Here is an 18738-nt window from a genome sequence, read left to right as displayed (position 1 = left end):
CTGTATATCTGGTGGACTCTAGCTCTAACCTTTGGTTTCATGACCATAGAATCTATAGCAGATATACATTTCCATACAGATAAATGCTACTTGTTAGTACTCCTTTGAAAATTTAAATCTCCTTTCTTGGAAGAGATTTCCATAGGCACATTTCCTGGACTCAGCATAGCCCAGAATAAGAGCCTAGTGAAGTACTATTTCCAAGATTACCTGAAATAATGCAGATAATAACCCATTTAAATGATTTATGTGACCACTTACATTCTTCAGTATATACTGATCTAACATACACATATTGTCTCAACTCCACTCCTCCCCAAAAAACTCCACGTTAGATAAATTTTTTTAACTTTAAATTGAACAAAAATGTTTTTTTTACTAAAATTTAACTTACTGCTATATGTAGCCATTACAACCTCAAGAGCACATGCCAACAAAGACATATGAAAGATGTCGTCATTCAGGAGTTTGCTAAAGGAAAAGAAAAGAATGATTTTGAAACATTTACTTTTATAAAAAGAAGGAACTATTTTACTAAAACTAAAGAATTTACCTAAAATTTTGAATGGATAATCGTTCTTCTTCCTAAAACAGATAAAAAAAAAAAGTTTACCTGATGCCTTTTTTGTGTCAGCATTAAATTTTTTTTCTATTATGTTCTTTTTAACTTACTGATTTAAGCATGGATTCCATTACTCGATAATACAATCGGACTCCAAGTTTGTATCGCTACAAAAGAAAAAAATTAGATTCCACTAATTTAGAAAACCATAATTATTAATTTTTAAGAAGGCTTCTCCTGAAATACATTTCTGATACTTCTTAGGAATATGAACACTAAGAGATCACAAAAGCTACCTTGTCTAAAACTCAAGACTTCCATGTAATATGGTGGTTAACATTCCCAATAAATTATCAAGAAGGAAAGTCCAGTTCTTGGTTTTCCTTAATTTCACTTCGGTCTACATCATTCAGCAGAGACACACACATACACACGCGCACACACACACACACACACACACACACACACAGAGGATATGCTATACATCTGGTACTATTTTACCCATTTTACATACTAATGTAATACTTTGTGGCCTAGGACATGTATTTTCAGGATAACTCTCCCAAGACTGAGAATAGCCTGTCCATAAAACTGGCAAAGGCAAAAATCAGACCCAACTGATCTTATCAGCAAAAAGTTTTAATCAAATAAATAATTCTCATTAGTTCAAAGAATAACTAAATTTTAGATACATACAAACCATATTCCTTCATTCAAATCATAAGCATAAATTTCATATACAACCAAAAAAGACTTAAAAATATTTAAAACATATTATCAAAATCAAAATATAACTTCACTACACTGAAATAAAGTATCTAGATTAGTTTTCCAACACGTTTTTATATGTTACCTAATTCTACACAACAAAGCAGAGCAAATTTAGAAATTGAATCTCAGAGAAGTTAAATGAAGCTCATAAATGGTAGAACCAGATATAAACCCAAGGTTCTGATTCAGAGCCCATACTTTTATCCAATATATTAGTATTAGACTTTGTGAAATAAGAACAGTAATAATAAAACTAATTTCATTCAATAGTATCCCTGAAATAGCATGCATATGATCCCATTCATGTAAGTATATGCATCATAAATATTCATATATGTAGAAGCCAAAGAATATATACCAAAAATTTAATAGCATCAAAGATTTTAATTTTTTTGTACTGATATTTTTTAAATTTCTACATTTTTTTCTAAAACTGCCTACATGTTTACTTTTGGTTTCTGTAATGGTGTAAGGGGCATTTTTTGTAAAATAAAGTTTTCCATAAACAGCAGCATACACAGGCAGCCAAGATACAGAATCTACCAATATAGGACAAATACTATTATAATATTTTTTTACAATTTGGAAAGATATTTCATTCTAAATTATTTATCAAATAGTGACAGTAAAAAAAAAAAAAAAAAAATAGTGACAGTAATCAAACTGAACTCAAGTTACCTGTGATCCAATTTCCATACATCCCTGTCCCACAGCTTTAGCAAATTTCTCTTTAAAGATGTATCCAACATCCTTCACTCTTTTCAGGATACTTTCCTTTGGATTCACTGTGCAGTTCTTTAAAGAGGAAAAACATAAATCAATGTTGAGGATACCGTTTAATCAGAATTAACATTTTCTGTCCTATAAGATATAACTTTACGCTTTCAATTATACTGTGGAAACACCTCCACAAAAACTAGGTAAAAACAACTACTGAAAATAAGAGGAACATAAAGAATTCCATTTTAGGATGTTAGTGACTAAAAAATATTAAAGTACAAAAAAATCCCTTTTATCTAAATTTTCTGCTGCTAACTTAAAGAACAGATTTGTTAGCCCTTCCACCCACCAAAAAGAGCCTCATAGACATTACAAACTGATACCATGGAAATACAAAGGATTGTAAGTGACTACTATGAACAGCTATACACCAACAAACTGGAAAACCTAAAAAAAAAAGGATAAATTCTTAGGAGCATACTATCTACCAAATCTGAACCATGAAGAAATGGAAAAAATGAATGGATTGATGACTAGTAAGGAGACTGAGTGAATACTCAAAAATATCCCAAAAAACAAAAGTCAAGATCCAGACAGCTTCACTGATGAATTTACTAAACATTTAAAAAAATTAATACCAAAACTCAAACTCCTCCAAAAAATAGAAGAGGAGGGAGCACACTTCAACATAATAAAGGCTAAATATGATAAGCCCACAGCTAACATTGTACTCAACAGTGAAAAGCTGACAGGTTTTCCTTTAAAATCAGAAACAAGACAAAGATGCCCACTCTCCCCACTTTTATTCAACATAGTATTAAAAGTCCTAGCCAAAGCAATTTGGCAAGAAAACTAAGAGGCATCCGAATTGGAAAGGAAGAAGTAAAACTACGTCTACTAACTTATCACATGATATTATACATAGAAAACCCTAAAGACTCCATCAAAAAAACTGTTAGAATAAACAAATTCAGTAAAGTTGCAGGATACAAAATCAATATACAGAAATCAGGTGAGTTTCTATCCATAAATAATGAATTAACAGAAAGAGAAAATAAGAAAGCAATCCCATTTATAATCGCATCTAAAAGAATAAAATACCTAGGAATAAATTTAAGCAAGGAGGTGAAAAACCTATACATGGAAACCTATAAGACATTGATGAAAGAAACTGAAGAAGACAGAAATAAATGCAAAGATATCCCATGCTCATGGATTGGAAGGATTAATATTGTTAAAATGTCCATACTACCCAAAGCAATCTACAGATTCAATGCAATCCCTATCAAAATTCTAATGGCTTTTACACAGAAATAAAACAAACAATCCAAAAATTTGTATGCAACAAAAGATTCCCAATAGCCAAAGCAATCTTGAGAAAGGACAAAGCTGGAGGCATCATACGGCCTGATTTCAAACTATATTACAAAGCTACAGTAATGAAACAGTATGGTACTGGCACAAAACAGACACAAAGATTGGTGGAACAGAACAGAGAACCCAAAAATAAACTCATGTATATAGTCAATAAATTTGTGACAAAAAAGGCAAGAACATACAATGGGGAAAGGACAGTCTTTTCAGTAGACAGCCCTGGATAAAGTAGATAGCCACATGAAAAAGAATAAAACTTGACCACGATCTTACACAATACACAAAACATGACCCAAAGTGGATTAAAGACACTGAAACCATAAAACTCCTAGAAAAAAACAAAAGAGATAAGCTCCTTGACATCAGTCTTAAAGATCTGATATTCTGAATCTGACACCAAAAGTAAAAGCAACAAAAGCAAAAATAAACAATTGGGACTACATCAAAATAAAGAAGATTCTGCACAGTGACAAAAACCATCAACAATACAAAAAGGAACTACTAAAATGTTGTATGTCAATTATACTCAACAACAACAACAACAAAAAAAAACCTAAAAGTGAAACAATTATAATACCACTACTAAAATAAAAAGAATCTCATATTCTCGAGTAAAAATTATTTTCAATTAAGAGTTATATTGGGATGTACATTATCCTAAAATACAAATAATAAAGATAAAACTAAGATTTGAGTTTGGTAGCATTTCTTAATTTCAAACTCTGCTTTCAAAAAGTTAAGAATTATTAAATCATTTAGCTACCTCTTCAGAAACACATGATAAAGAAATGCTTACAAAAGAAGTTTCAATACATGAATCATATGGGGTGGGGCTATATGGTAATAACTAAAATATATCACAAGATTACTAAAACGCATATTATGATATATTAAAATACTTGTAATTGATACTATAATCTATTAAATAAATTAAAAACCTGATTCTCTTCAGCTACAACCAAAGGTTGACTTTATTTTTATAATATTTAGAGATCAAATACCTTCAAAATACTATTAACTTTGCAAAACTAAGAATAATTTTCTTTGAAATCTGAACACTGTCATTAAAAAATTTCACATCCTATAAAATCAATAATCCTATCTACCTAAAAGAAAACAGCACATGTATCATAGAAACAGTAACAAAAAAACACTCCCTTTCATAAGGTCATTGTTACCAAAACATCCATTTAAATGTTTAGAGCTTCTAAGATTTTACTTACAAAAAATAAAGACAGCATTTATTTAAAAAAACAAAACAAAACCCTGAACTAATAAAAAAGGAAACTCAAAGAAAAACTTACTGATCTTCAAGACATGCCCACTCTTGAGAGAAAGCAATCTGCAGTCTACGTGAAACTTCAGTTAAGCTGTTAAACTTCATTTAATGTTAAACTTTACATTAAGCTCCAGAGAATGCCTTGGAGGCAGAATTTCCTGCCAAACTAAAGTACTTCAAAATAAAAAAGAGCTCCTATATCCTCAAAATGTTGTAGGAAATATTCAAAGTTTATTTGAGAAGAGAGATTATGGGGATAGTGTTAGGGGTAGGGAGAGAGGGGGCAGGGGCGGGGTGGGTGGTGGGAAATAAACCATAAGAGACTCTTAGGGTATTAAAGAGGGCACTTGTTGTGAAGAGCACTGGGTGTCGGATGTAAGTGATGAGTCACTAAATTCTACTCCTGAAACCAATATTGCACTGTATGTTAACTAGAATTTAGTTGAAATCAAAACAAAACAAAATAAAACAAAAAGGGAGAGAGAGAGAAGAGAGAGATTATCATTCTTACAACTTCTATCATTTTCCCTTCTAAAAGTTCTAAGTTACTGAGTAGCCATGTTTGGGAAATATTCTTGTGCTCCAGATAATACATAAATAGAAGGAACTTGATGCAATTTGGACAAACAAAATCAGTTCTGAGCCAACACAATTATGAATACGATGACAGAAATTACTTTGCTAATTCCTGGGGGGCATATAAACAAGAAGAACAGAACATGACAAAACCACAGGCAGGTTATGATATCAAATAAAATGTTAACTACACAGTTATTGGAATAAGCCAAATTTTAATAATTCTCCTGGCCTTATCCAATTTCCATGGATAAGGATTTCATGAGTCCTAACTCTCATTTGAATTTAAATAAGGAGTGAAGAAGCAAGCAAGTAACACAGATGCTAGTTTTCATTATCTTTTCTCTCTCCCTTTTTTGTACAGCAGGGGCCCTTCAGATACCAACCACTCAGGTCTACAGACGTAGCAAACTGCAATGCACACAAGTCCAGGCAAGAAATGTAAATAAAAATGGGCTGAATATAAGAAAGACTGTAGAGATGTGACAAATGTTAAATCCTAATATCACATTCAAAGAAAAGATCTTAAAAGCAGAGAGAAAAGATACAAAACAAACCAACAGTTAGATTCACAGATTTCTTAAATAGCAACAAGGAGAACCAAGAATTGTATATTATCTACAAATATCTAAGAGAAAGAATCTAGAACTGAGATTCAGCTAATCTATCTTACAAAAAACAAGAGTAATACTTTAAGACAAAAAAACCCACAAAACAAAAACCTTGTAAGTTTACTCCAAACTAATCCTCACTAGAGGAATTATTAAAGTATGTAACTGAAGAAAGAAAATGAAATCAGAAATGAGGTCTAAGTTGCAAGAAAAAATGATGAGCAAGGCAAAAAGCAAACAAGAAAAAAATCTAAAAATAACACTACCAAAATAAAACAATAGTATCCATGATTAATCTGGAGGGTTCAAAAAAGCAAGAAGTAAGATGATAGACAAGGACATGTCCATTGGGAGATTTTTTTTTTAAATCTCAGTATTTTAACTTTACTTTCAAATTTCTTTGTGAAGATAACACAATAACAATGTTTCACTTATGGCTTACATTAAAATAGGAAATCAGATTTTCTGATGGTTGATCACTTGCTGAATTTAAGATCATCATTAATTGTTGGATAGTATTCATTACGGTCCTAGAGAAAAAAAAAGACAGGAAGAAATATTAAGCAGTGAAGGAAAACAAATAAACAAAATGTTTCTATTTCACAAGTTAAATGAATCTTTCAATCTCACTATTTCCTAATTATCTTTAAGAAGTTCTCTGAAATAAGACTTTACAAAACCCTTCATTTACTGTTGCTTACAAGGAATTTCATTTTATTTAAAGAACATGCTCCATAATCACTAAGTTCATAATTAAGGAACTGACACATTTATTTACTAATAAAACTACTTTAATAAAACATTAATTGGCCAAATTAATATTTTAAGAAGAAAACATATAAACTAGTATCAAAATGATAATTTTAAGAAAAGATTGCTACAACTAAATATTAAAGTTTTTCAAATAAAGACAGTAGGATATACCATAATTCAAATGAAGAAGCATGTGACTTTAACAGAGGTCTTCAGATGAAAGCATAATTTTAGAAGTCATCACTGTTAAAGCATAAAATAGGGTCAGTCCCTTAAGATTTATTTAATTCTGTAATTGTGTGTGTGTGTTGTAGAGTGAATTATAATGTTCAAATTTTGGAGTAGCAGTACATTGCTACGGTAGGTACTGTTTATTGATGCAAAGAACTATAGAATGTTTATGGCTGAAAGATTCTTGAAATATTGTTTACCAAACATGTTCAGTGAGTATTTTCTTTTTCTTTTTTGTGACTTCAGTAAAAGTTAGAACTGATGTCATTTGCTCAGTTTGAAAAAAGAACTTGTCTTTAAGTTTTCAACTTCTTTTGGTGAAAGTTTCCATTTAGGAAAAAAGATGACAAATATCCCTGATATTTTGGTATCTTCCTTATTATTAAACCAAACTATTATATCTCTCTCAACTGATATTTATACATTCTCACCTTTCAAATAGGATAGCTTCGATAACTTGTACGTCTCCTAATCCACTTAAGCCACAATGACTAAAGCCACAAATAACTGCTGACACCAAAAGATCTTTCTCACTTGTTCTGATACTTGATTTCCTCGAAGCATGTGACACTCAAACACCTGCACTTTCCTGGAAATTCCCTCCCTCGGTCTTTTTGGCTTCATTCTCTGGGCACCCCCCCTCATTCTCCCTAACTTCTCTCTAGCACTTAAATGCTAACACTCTTTAGGGCTCAGCCCTTAGGCAGCCATTCTTGCTACTATACTTTTACTTCAGGCAAACTCATATATTTTTATGGTTTTAACTTTCCCTGATTATTCTCAAATCTGTAAAATCCTTATGTCCTACTACTTAGTACTTCTTCATGTCCCATAATGCCTCACAAATAATATTCTAAATATGAATTCATCAAATATTTATCAAATCTATTCTTGTTCCCAGTTCAGATCTTCAGCATTTCTCAACTAAATCACTACAATAGAGCATTCCAAGGATTCTGACTATGTATATGGTAGTAGGGTCTAGCTAGGCATGTATAGTTTGGAAAAAAAACCACCTCCTTAGGTTACTCTAATTTGCGCCCTTGGTTGGTTAAGAACTATTGTGACAGACTGACAGGTCTATTTCTCACCATGTCCTCCTCAGTCCATCCCCTCACAAACTACTACCACATAAACTTTCAAAAATCAACTCTAATTTTATCCTTACTCCAATTTAACACCTGTGTATGGCGAAAGGCCAAATCGTGCACAAGCTGAAGTCCAAACTTATCAGCATGGCATATAAGTCCCCTTCAGGATCTAGTATTCACCTCCACTCCTGTCATTTCATCCTGCCATTGAGTGAGTTAGTACAGAGCTGCTAATCATTCCCCAGACACATCATTGTTTTATATTTCCATGCCTTTGCACATGCTATTCCTACTCCCTAAAATGCCAATCTCCTGTGTCTGTTTCAAAATTCAGTTCAATAAAGTCCTTCCTATGCCATCTCATTAGTTTGTCAAAAGTTTATTACTCTACTTTACACTTACACAGAATTGTATCTTTATGTCTGCATAATCATTTGAAAAATATTACTGATTGCCTACTATGAACCATGTATTACCCTAGGTACTATTAAATGTTGAACAAAAAAGTCATGGTCCACATGGTATCAACCTTAAAGGCTATTATGGGTACTGGCAAAAACAGGCAAACACACAAATTAATTTTTAATTACAAATTATGATATACACTATGAAGGACTAGAACAGTACACTATGAGAAAGAAGAATAAAGAAAAATACCTCAGAGAGAAATCTTTTAAAAAGGAATATTTGTGCTGAACCTAAAGGAAGAGTAGTTGTTGGTAATAACAGAAACAAAAAAAAGAAGGAAGAGTTTCAAGAAGAGGGAAAAGCAAGTGTGAAGGTCCTCAAGTACAAAAGAAGAGCTTCGAGCATTCAGGAAACTGGCCAGTACATAATGAGCAGGGAAACAAGATGAGGTTAGAGGCAACAGTAGCTCAGTCATATAAGGTCTTGTAGGCACTGTGAACCAGTGTGTATTTCAAATGCAAAAGGAAGCAGTCAAAAGTTTTAAAAGCAGGGTGAACATGATCTGACCTACATTTCTAGAAAATTATTCTGGGGCTCTATGGAGAATATATTTGGTGGTGAGGAGAGGGGAACAGCGAGGAGAGTAGATGTAGCAAGATCAGTTAGTAGGCTACTGCAAGAAATCCAAAACAAAGAGAAAGAGATTCTGGACAAATGTGGTGAAGAGTGCAAATGGAGGATAGGAGATGGACTAGAGGTATTTTAAAGGTAGATTCAATAAGACTTTATAAATGTGGAAAGTGAGGAAAAGGACATTAAAAGGGTTCCAATCCTTCTACGTTGCATGCAGAGCAAAGAGTGATGTATCTTTTCTTTTTTTATTTACTGAGATGGAGCACATTCCCATTCTAGGTTATATTCCTTAAGTACAGACAGAACTAGGTTTAACAATCATATCCTCAACAACTAGTAAAATATCTGGCAGACAAAGAGCACTCAATATATATTTGTTGCATGTACATACAAATATATAACAGAACAAATGAACAAACCCAAAGTACTATAAGGCATTGAATAAATAATTATAATGAAAATCAAAAGTAAGAAAATTCATACCTAACTGGAGTCTGTGGAAGAATCACATTTACCTCTTCATCAGAGTTACTTTTTTGTGGTGTTCTCTGCATTTCAAAACTATATAATGACAAGCAAAGTCATTCAGATTGAAAATGCACAATCTGAGCCAAAAAAGCAGTATATTTTACTTGTTGCCTCATACCATCATACAAAATCTTAAGTCAATTACACAGGTGATAGGAAAACAGATGATTCAAAAGCTGCTTAAATAAATAAATTTTACACTTTTCACCATTGTTTTTAAATTGGGTTTCTTCCACTAGGTTTATGAAAAACAGGTGCACCAATCATTAACAAATTTTTAAAAATGAAAGTTAGATGCTATCTCTAGATGTTAGATGGCATTACAAACCAAACTGTTCAGTATTTAGAAATATCAAAGCTTGAGGTGTTCAATCATTATGCCTTCCAAAAACTTTACTTTGACTTAAATAATAACATTTTAAAAACATTTTGTGTTTAACCAACAAATTGTATATATTTTCAGTTACAAATTAAAGGATTTTATGGTAAAGACATAAAATTAAATATACTTATAATCATTTGAATTTTTTGTAATTACTCTTAATCATTCCTACTTTATAATTATACATAATTCAAGAGAATACACTTTCATATTAACATTTAAAAAAAAAAACAAGAAAATAATAGTTTAAAAAAAAAAAGCGTGAGGCCAAAGAAAGAGACTACCACTTAAGTAAATTACTGCAACAATTTTCTTTTAGTATATGTTTTAAAATTATATTCAGCTTAATAAAAAAAAAGTTGCTATAGAGAACAATTCAGAGAAATTCTCTATTTATTAGTACATTATATGCTTAGAATACTGTTTACCTTATTATTAGCTTTACAGAAAGGCATGTGAAGTAACTTATTATAAATGAAATTTAAAGATGATGAAGTTAAACAAAAACCTATGTAATCTATCTATATTAAAATGAACCTATCGCCAGGGAAAAAAAAAGAAAAAGTACCTGTCTGTAGGATCAATCTGAAGAGTTTTATCATGATCCAGAAATAATCTTGCATCAAAATCTTTGTTTTTAAGGTAAATCTCTTCATATTGTCTAGAGAGACTTTCCACCTCAAAAAAAAACAAACTGATGATTAATTAATCTTTTTGTATCATTACATTTTCCAATCCACAGAAGTACAGATGTAAAGAAATCTTTGTACATACTTACTTTTATAATATACACAGTTCACATGCAATAAAAATAAAGCATATCTAAGTGACATTAAAACTTTCCTATTTTTTAACTCCAATTTAAAACAGATTTTATGCATGCACCTCATTCATTAGAATTTTATGTAGACAATGACCACCAATAACACAAAACAGTACTGAGATAGACTCTCAGTAAGACAAAAATAGGTGATATTATAACCACTTAATTGTCAAGATCCTCCAAACATCCTACACATCCCTCACTGTTAATCCTCCACTATGCTTATCAATCTAAAAATATTTTTGTTTTTTTTATTTTTTTTAATTATTTATTTATTTATTCATAAAGACAGAGAGAGAGAGAGAGAGAGAGAGGCATAGACACAGGCAGAGGGAGAAGCAGGCTCCATGCAGAGAGCCTGACATGGGACTTGATCCAAGGTCTCCAGGATCATGCCTTAGGCTGCAGGCGGCACTAAACCGCTGCGCCACCGGGGCTGCCCTAAAAATATTTTTCAAAAGTAACAAATCCTCTTGATTATATATTCTGCTTACCTTTTCTAAATCCTTTGATGCACTCTAACTTCCTTTAGTTAAGTATCTTGGGCAAGAGTATTAGCCCAATTAACACATTTGCACAATGTATTTCTAATCTCAGATACTTCTTCATTTGCTAGAATCTGTAATTCTATCACAAGTTCTGATTCATAATTTTCTAATCATAATTTTAAAACGAACGCCCAGTGGACAACTATATTTGGCAGACTTCTGCTATGACTTTTAAAGTCTGAGTGTTTCTAACCTTAGAGAACTCAAATTGTATTTCAAAACGAGTGGCAGGAAGAAATCTAGTTAAATGTAAATTTTTTGTCTATTTAAGGTTTTTAGGTAGAACAGTTATTCATGTTGATTAAGTTTAATCATTGTTCCTGCCTGATCTTAGTGAAGCACTAATTATCAATCACTTATTTGACTGGCAGCTATTAATGCTATATGAAAAGTGCTAGTGTAAATGTAAAGTTTATCTTAAGATTTCTAATAAAACTAATCCACTCTAAAAGAAGAAAAATTACAATGTGTCCCCAAGATTCTTTACAGTTGTGAACAGCCTATTTTTTTTTTTTTGGTACATCAGTAGATAAGAAAACTCCATAATACACTTGGCCTCTTTTCTTGTCTCTAGTTTATCTTACCAGTCTTCTGCCCTGCATCCCAATCTTAGTGAATTAGTTGGAGTTCACTGAAGAGACCACACTATCACATATCACTGTCCCTTTGAATCTATTAATTTCTAATACTAGAAATGTCATTTCTCATAAAGCTACTCAGCTGAGAAATTACACCTCCAAAGTTTTCCACAAAACTGATCTGCCCCACTTCGGATTAGATGGCCTCCTCTGAGATATCACAGCGATTTGTTCATACTTCTATCAGACTCGTGCAGACTCCTGTAGTGTCCCATTTCTGTGTCTTTCTCCCACTACCACCTTAATGACAGTGACTGAGTTAAATCTCTTATGAATAATATCTAGCACAATGCCTGGCATATATTAAGCACTCAATAAATAACTGTTGGATGAATAAGTTTATTAATTCAAGGACTAGCCACCAAATTGGGTCACAGAATCAGCAGACTAACCGACTTCATGTCTTTTGGTCTTGGTAACTAATGCCAGGTGCTTCTAAAACAGTGGTTTATCCCTGAGTACTTGTTCTTCATCATTTATCTAAGCATCCTTTTCTCCACATACTTCATCTTACCACAAAAAGTTCTCAGTTGTTCTGTTCTCATTGAAGAGCAAGACATTTGAGGCAAAATGTGAAAAGAGACAGATGGATGGCATACCACTAAGGTAAAACATTTCTGCAATATAATCACAGCTATTTCAACAGAATTTATCTTTAAGTAGTTTAAAATATTCAAAAGAGATGCTCCACAATACAGTAATGCCAATCATGTTGAGGGCATCAATCCATGGATCCTACCTATGCTTAAGGATGTGTACCAAACTAGAATCAAATTTGTGCATATTTTGTTATACTTAACTATAATGGCATTCAGAAATTCAAAAACCTACACTAAGATTTTTGAAAAATTTCAGTAGAAATCAATTCCTAGTGCAAATTACAAATGGTGCTTATTTATATATCTGAATATATATATATATATATATTCAAAAAGTTTTTCTATTACTTATATAAAGTTAGTTCACCAAAATTCTACTTAGGTTTCTTTTCTTGAGAAAAAAAAATTTAATAAAAAATAATTTTAAGAAATTAGCTACTTCTCCCTCCCAAAACGCATTAACTTTTTACTAATTAAGTTTCTTTCAGATTACCTCTGGAAGTCCATTAGAAGCTACAATTCCAAGAGAATTCATAAAAGGTATGAAATTTTTGAAATAAACATTTTTCACCTGAAAAAGATAAAGTTACAACATAGCCATTAAAATAAAAAAACTTAATCTGTCATTATTAACACTAAAATGAAAGTGTTAACTGACTACTGATCAATGACATACATTGAACCTAACGATGCTTGTTTATAACTCAATTATTTACTTTTTAATTATGTGAGGCAGATTTCAAGTCTTAGAATGGGAGTAGAGAATTGTTAATGAAATAGGATTTATAAGAAGAAAATCCATTGAAACCAACTTCAATATTCTATATTTAAAAGATGATGAAAAGATGGCTTGAAAAAATTAAGCAACTTGACCAAAGTTATACAGCTAGGAATGGGGAGAGCTAGAATTAAACCCAATTTATCATCACAGGCAAGACTCTTCTTTAGACTGTTTCCGATTTCTTCCTAAAGCATATTTTTAGGCCACTTCACACTCATCATCTGATAGCTAGCTTAGGAAATATCAAGTCAATTATTTTAGCATAAATTCAGGAGAATAACCTGTTTCACCAGAAAATAATTTCACACACTAAAGAATACCCAGTAATTCAATTCAAAATCAAATAACAATATTTTGTAGAATGATGCAGTTTCATACAAAAGCACCCTACATTTATTTAACACGGATAATAAAGGCTGTAATCAGGAAACCTGAGTCACATTCCTGGCTAAAAATTGCTATACTGGCAATGTGTTACAAAATTGTGTGTGTGTGTGTTACAAAATTTTAAACCACTTATTTTCACTTCCTTTTACAAATTTGAGGTCTACATTTATTAAGGTGGAAATAATATCAGTTTATATCTTCAACCTCATAAATATATTGCAAGAATTAGACTTCTGTAATACTAATTTTGTTTTCTGATTAACTCCCATTTAACTTGAGTATTTACAAAGTGGGTATTTCTACTTAACCATTTAGTGTTAACTAACCAATAATTATATAGCCATAAATGTAACTAACCAATAGTTATATAACTAAAAATGCTATATCTAAATAATCAAGTGTCAATTAATATCAAATACTACCAAAGTTTTTAATCAGCTGTACTTTAAAAATCATTCCTATATTCTAAATTACAAAAAGTTATTTAAAATGAAAAAATTTTAAATGGCTTAGGCCTGATTTTAGAAATGAAATTTAATAAGTAGTTTTGAAAGCCAGAGGATTAATAACCAGGAATTAGAAAACTGCATTTATATATATTCATTATCTTGAGGGAGTTAGCAATAGACTGGATTAAAAAAAATATTTCAACTACATTTTTCAGCTTATTAGCAAAGATTGTCATTATAGAAAAGTAAAAAAATAAATATAGAAGTATAAAGCTGATAAATCTATAACCATAGGTGTATAGCTATACCTTTATTAAAATAAACAAAAGGCACAGTGCTAACATTAAGATAGCCCGATAAACCACTCCAATACTTCTTAAACTAGATTTTGAGATCATACTCCATTCTTTCCCAGAGTTGACAGAAAAATTTCAAAGAAGCGACATCTCATACAACTATCTGGTGGTAGTGAACTGTGGGCAATATAACAACCTAGGAGAGAAACAGCATAGCAGACGGAAAGGAACAACTGGTAGCAGGTTTCCCAAAGTCTAGCCCTGTTAGTAATTAGCTATCAGTCTCTAGAAGCTCATTGACTCATTACTACAAGGAGGCTGAGTACATGATTCCTAGGATTCCTTCCAATTCCAACACTCCAGATTCTACGAACAAGATAAGCGATTCCAGGGTGTTCATGTGTATTTTCTACCAGCCTTTAACATCTACTGTAATATTTGGAAAGGGCGTGTAGGCTGAACAGAAATTTAACGTTGATATTACTTATCACTAAACCAAAACACCAGGGTTTTCTTAGCAGGGTATTTTAAAACATTAGGAATCATCAGTAACCACAGAGGAATCAAAGAACAAATTCATTTGAAAACTACTGCCATAATGATGTATCTTTCAGTGATTCCTGAGTAAGGGAGCTACCTCTCTTTAAAATCAAAGTAAGTGAATATGAAAAATAAATTTTTTTCTAAATATTTTGCTGCAAAAGAATTGGCACTAATTACAAAAGCAAGTTTGTCATGAAAGAAGTATATACTGATAGGAAGAACTTACATCTAAATCTACTTCATTTTAAAGAAATCATGAAGTTAAATTACCTCATCTATATTACATTCATGTTCTTTACAGAGAACTTCAATAATTCTTGTATCATTTTCTAGTTGTTTTGCTATCCGTGCACTCCTGTTCTGACCTCGCCTTGGTGTTCGAGGTGAACCATTAAAAGGTATTACAGCTGTTTCTGTAAAAATGGTAAATTAGATAAGAACAATTGTACATTCCACTGTATAAAATAATGAAGTATTCTAACTTGGGAGATCAGAAATAATCTTAGTAACATTCTGCTACTTTTATTTATTAGGCTTCATTAAAAGGCTAACAGTTTCATCTATTTATTGAATATCTATTTTAAGTTATGTACTGATAATAGTTTTTGGCATCCCTATTCTCTTCTACCCCCAACTAGTCCAAAAAAGAAACTATAAAATATTTAAAGCCTGATAGGCAAATATGGAGAAGGCAAGGGAAACAGCCAACTTAAAAACTAATTCTAAATGTATCCTATACTCAGTCTGTAAAGAGGAAAAAATCTTTTCTATCTTGAAGAGTCTTAAAAAGAATAAGTATTTATGGACTCAACTGCTAGACATAGTATAAAAATAAATAAATTTTTTAAAGTTTGAGCAAATACAATAAATAATGTTTTTTTAAAAAAAATGTACTTTTTAAAAAAAGTATGTAAATATTATAATATAATAAAGGGTGATTTAAAAAAATCTCCTGTATTACTTTGAGCATTCCCAGTTCAAACTGAAAGTGAATCCAGCTATTAAAGAGGTAACAGATGACTAGATATGAAAATCATTAACTGCCTCCAGGCCTGACCAACAATTTACAGAATACAGCAACACACTAAACTATATAAAAGGATGCAATCAGAAAAAATTAAACCACAAGAAACTCCACAGAATAAACTACCTAATTATTTAATAAATAAATTATAAGGAAAAAAAGAGAAAGATGAATGGAGAAGGAAGTTTTTTAAAAGTCTCCAAAGTATATCAACCAATCATAAGGTAAAGATCTTATTTAAATTCTGATTTAGCCAACCTATAAAAAAGTTTTAAAATCACTTTTATAAGACAATTGAAAATCTGGACACTAACTAGGTATATGGTAGTACTAAGTTAGGAAACACTATTAAGTGATTCTTAGGTGTGATAATGGTAGTTATTATGCTTTTTAAAAAGACTGTTTTTGAGGTACATACTAAAATTTATAAGGATGAAATGGTAGGCAAACATGTGCTTCAAAATAATATAGTTAATGCAACTGGACAGCAGATGGGGCTACAGACTGACCAAAGTTATATGCTGAAGGTGGTAATTAAGTACATGGGGGTTATTATACTATTGTCTACTCTTATATTCACTTGAAATTCTCCATAATAAAAAGTTAATTAAAAGTTTACCTTATTCAATTTATCACCTTATCCTGGTTTCTCTTTAAGACAGCACTTAGAGAATTAAAATGTACTTTCGAATAATCCGAAAGAACAAAGCCTGTCAACCTAAAATAATATCTGACATCAACTTACTAAATTTGTAACAATGAAAAAAAAAGTGAGAGAAAAAATATCATCTTGACAGACTCAGAAATTTTTAAAATATATTTGTTTTCTATTTTTTTTCTCCTGTTTTGTATGTGGTTTCTGCTACTGACCTTTTCCTGTCAAACCATATTCAACACATTTTCAAAATTCTGCTCCAGACTTCATTTTTTCATGAGGTTATTGTTCAAGAAGATTAATTAGGGTTCAGCTTTTCAGGCATTTCCAAAAACACTGAGACTTCATGTTTTGAATTGTCCTCTATTATTTTTAGTATTATTAATACTTTAATCATTTTAGGACCAACGGATCAGTTCAGCTTTACTTTTTACATTTCTCTGTAGTATAAGTGATTTTGAAATTCTACTGTTGATGCCACCAAAAGAAACAATGCCATTTTAAGAGGAATATACTCATCTTTCCTTAACGCTATCTATTCCAGCAACAGTTGTTTTTTTATTTTTTATGTTTCAGTTTTTTTAGTAACAGTTACTTTCATTTAAAAACACTTCCCACCTCATGACCCAATAAGGTAGATCAATTACAATTCACATGCAAAAAAAAAAAAATTTAGTCACATAATAATCGTAGCATCCAATAACACAAATTAGGTAATCTCCTCCTGCAGAATGAACTACTCTTTCTCATGAAGTTTCACTCCTATCTCTGTCTTACCTCTTAACTTCCTCTTTACTGAGAATATCCTACCACAACTTCCCCTAACACCCAAATGCTATCTACTCTTCAACACTCAGTTCAAATCCACCTCTTTTATATGATCTTCCGTGGTCTTCTCCAGCTAAAAATCTTCCACACTTCCTGAACTCTCATAGTATTAATGTACTTTGGCCCAGACTACTTACTGATGACTACCTTACTTGTTTTATCTCTACTATTATATCTCATACTACTTGAGGGCAGAGTCCATGTTTGATTTATTTTTTATCATCCCTTCAGCTCTAGAAGCATGTTTTGGTCCTAGTCAACATTAAATAAACAATTGTTGGGTGATGATGTAGGAGATGCATAAATTATGTACAATACTTACTGTATGGTTCTTTAAGCAATGCAGGAGGTGAGAGTTTAATAAAATAGTCAAGGACACAGAGCATTAACTGAAATGAGATGACGAGATCATCCTCCATTTGTAACACTTCCCCTGAAAATAAAAGAGGTTTATAATGTAAAGTAACAGATTAGAGATTGAGATTGAGATGTTTAAGTCAGGGAGAATTGTGGGTATGGGAATATGCACATACTGATTTGTTCCAGAATCGCTAGAGGCATGTTAAAGAACTTAAAATTTTTTTTTGTTTTGCAAGAACTCAGATTTGAAATATATAAAAATACACATACAGATATATGAACTTATGAAATTATAAATGAAGCATAAATCTACTATGAGAATTTTACATCTAGCTATTATTATTATTATTATTATAGTTCATGCCCTATGTCTACATTCATTTTGGTTTTTGCTTATTTTTATTTTTTCCTTAAGAAAAAATAAAAATAAGATTTTATTTATTTATTCATGAGAGACACAGAGAGAGGCAGAGACAAAGGCAGAGGGAGAAGCAGGTTTCATGCAGGGAGCCCTATGTGGGACCCGATTCTAGGACCCAAAGGTCACGACCTGAGCCGAAGGCAGATGTTCAACCGTTGAGTCACCCAGGCATCCCAGTTTTTGCTTTATTTTTTTTAATTTTTATTTTTTAAAATATTTTATTTTTATTTATTCATGAGAGACACACAGAGAGAGAGAGAAAGAGGCAGAGACACAGGCAGAGGGAGAAGCAGGCTCCATGCAGGGAGTCCAACGTGGGACTCGATCCCGGGACTTCAGGATCACAACCACTGAACCACCTCAACCACTGAACCACCAAGGCAGACCCTCAACCACTGAACCACCAAGGGATCCCCAGTCTTTGCTTTTTTTAAACTTATTTCCAGTTTTGGTAAGAGCTATGGAAT

The 18738-nt window shown here is 31.8% G+C and overlaps 1 protein-coding gene and 1 long non-coding RNA gene across 4 annotated transcripts in view; one reads left to right on the top strand and one right to left on the bottom strand.

The window, feature by feature from the left end:
• The window catches only part of LOC140608194 (uncharacterized), a 121919-nt gene that overhangs the window by 7083 nt on the left and 96098 nt on the right, over nt 1-18738 (top strand). The window contains exons 3-4 of the long non-coding RNA XR_012010205.1: nt 13006-13067; nt 15317-15381. This is a non-coding gene — a long non-coding RNA (uncharacterized lncRNA). The remainder of the gene's footprint in view (nt 1-13005; nt 13068-15316; nt 15382-18738) is intronic.
• Nucleotides 1-18738, bottom strand: part of RB1 (RB transcriptional corepressor 1) — a 145224-nt gene that overhangs the window by 79107 nt on the left and 47379 nt on the right. For 2 of the 3 annotated variants that reach the window (XM_072783109.1, XM_072783110.1), the window contains 10 exons: nt 17813-17923; nt 15254-15396; nt 13021-13098; nt 10488-10597; nt 9493-9570; nt 6336-6423; nt 2012-2128; nt 673-729; nt 554-585; nt 395-471 (listed from right to left, as the gene is read on the bottom strand). In XM_072783109.1, coding sequence (XP_072639210.1) covers nt 395-471; nt 554-585; nt 673-729; nt 2012-2128; nt 6336-6423; nt 9493-9570; nt 10488-10597; nt 13021-13098; nt 15254-15396; nt 17813-17923 — 891 coding nt within the window. Of the gene's footprint in view, nt 1-394; nt 472-553; nt 586-672; nt 730-2011; nt 2129-6335; nt 6424-9492; nt 9571-10487; nt 10598-13020; nt 13099-15253; nt 15397-17812; nt 17924-18738 lie in introns of those variants that run through there. The other variant, XM_072783111.1, reaches the window with a different exon arrangement.

The sequence above is a fragment of the Canis lupus genome, chromosome 17, assembly GCF_048164855.1.
Source record: "Canis lupus baileyi chromosome 17, mCanLup2.hap1, whole genome shotgun sequence".
Taxonomy (NCBI): domain Eukaryota; kingdom Metazoa; phylum Chordata; class Mammalia; order Carnivora; family Canidae; genus Canis; species Canis lupus.
This window is presented reverse-complemented; position numbering and strand designations above follow the sequence as displayed.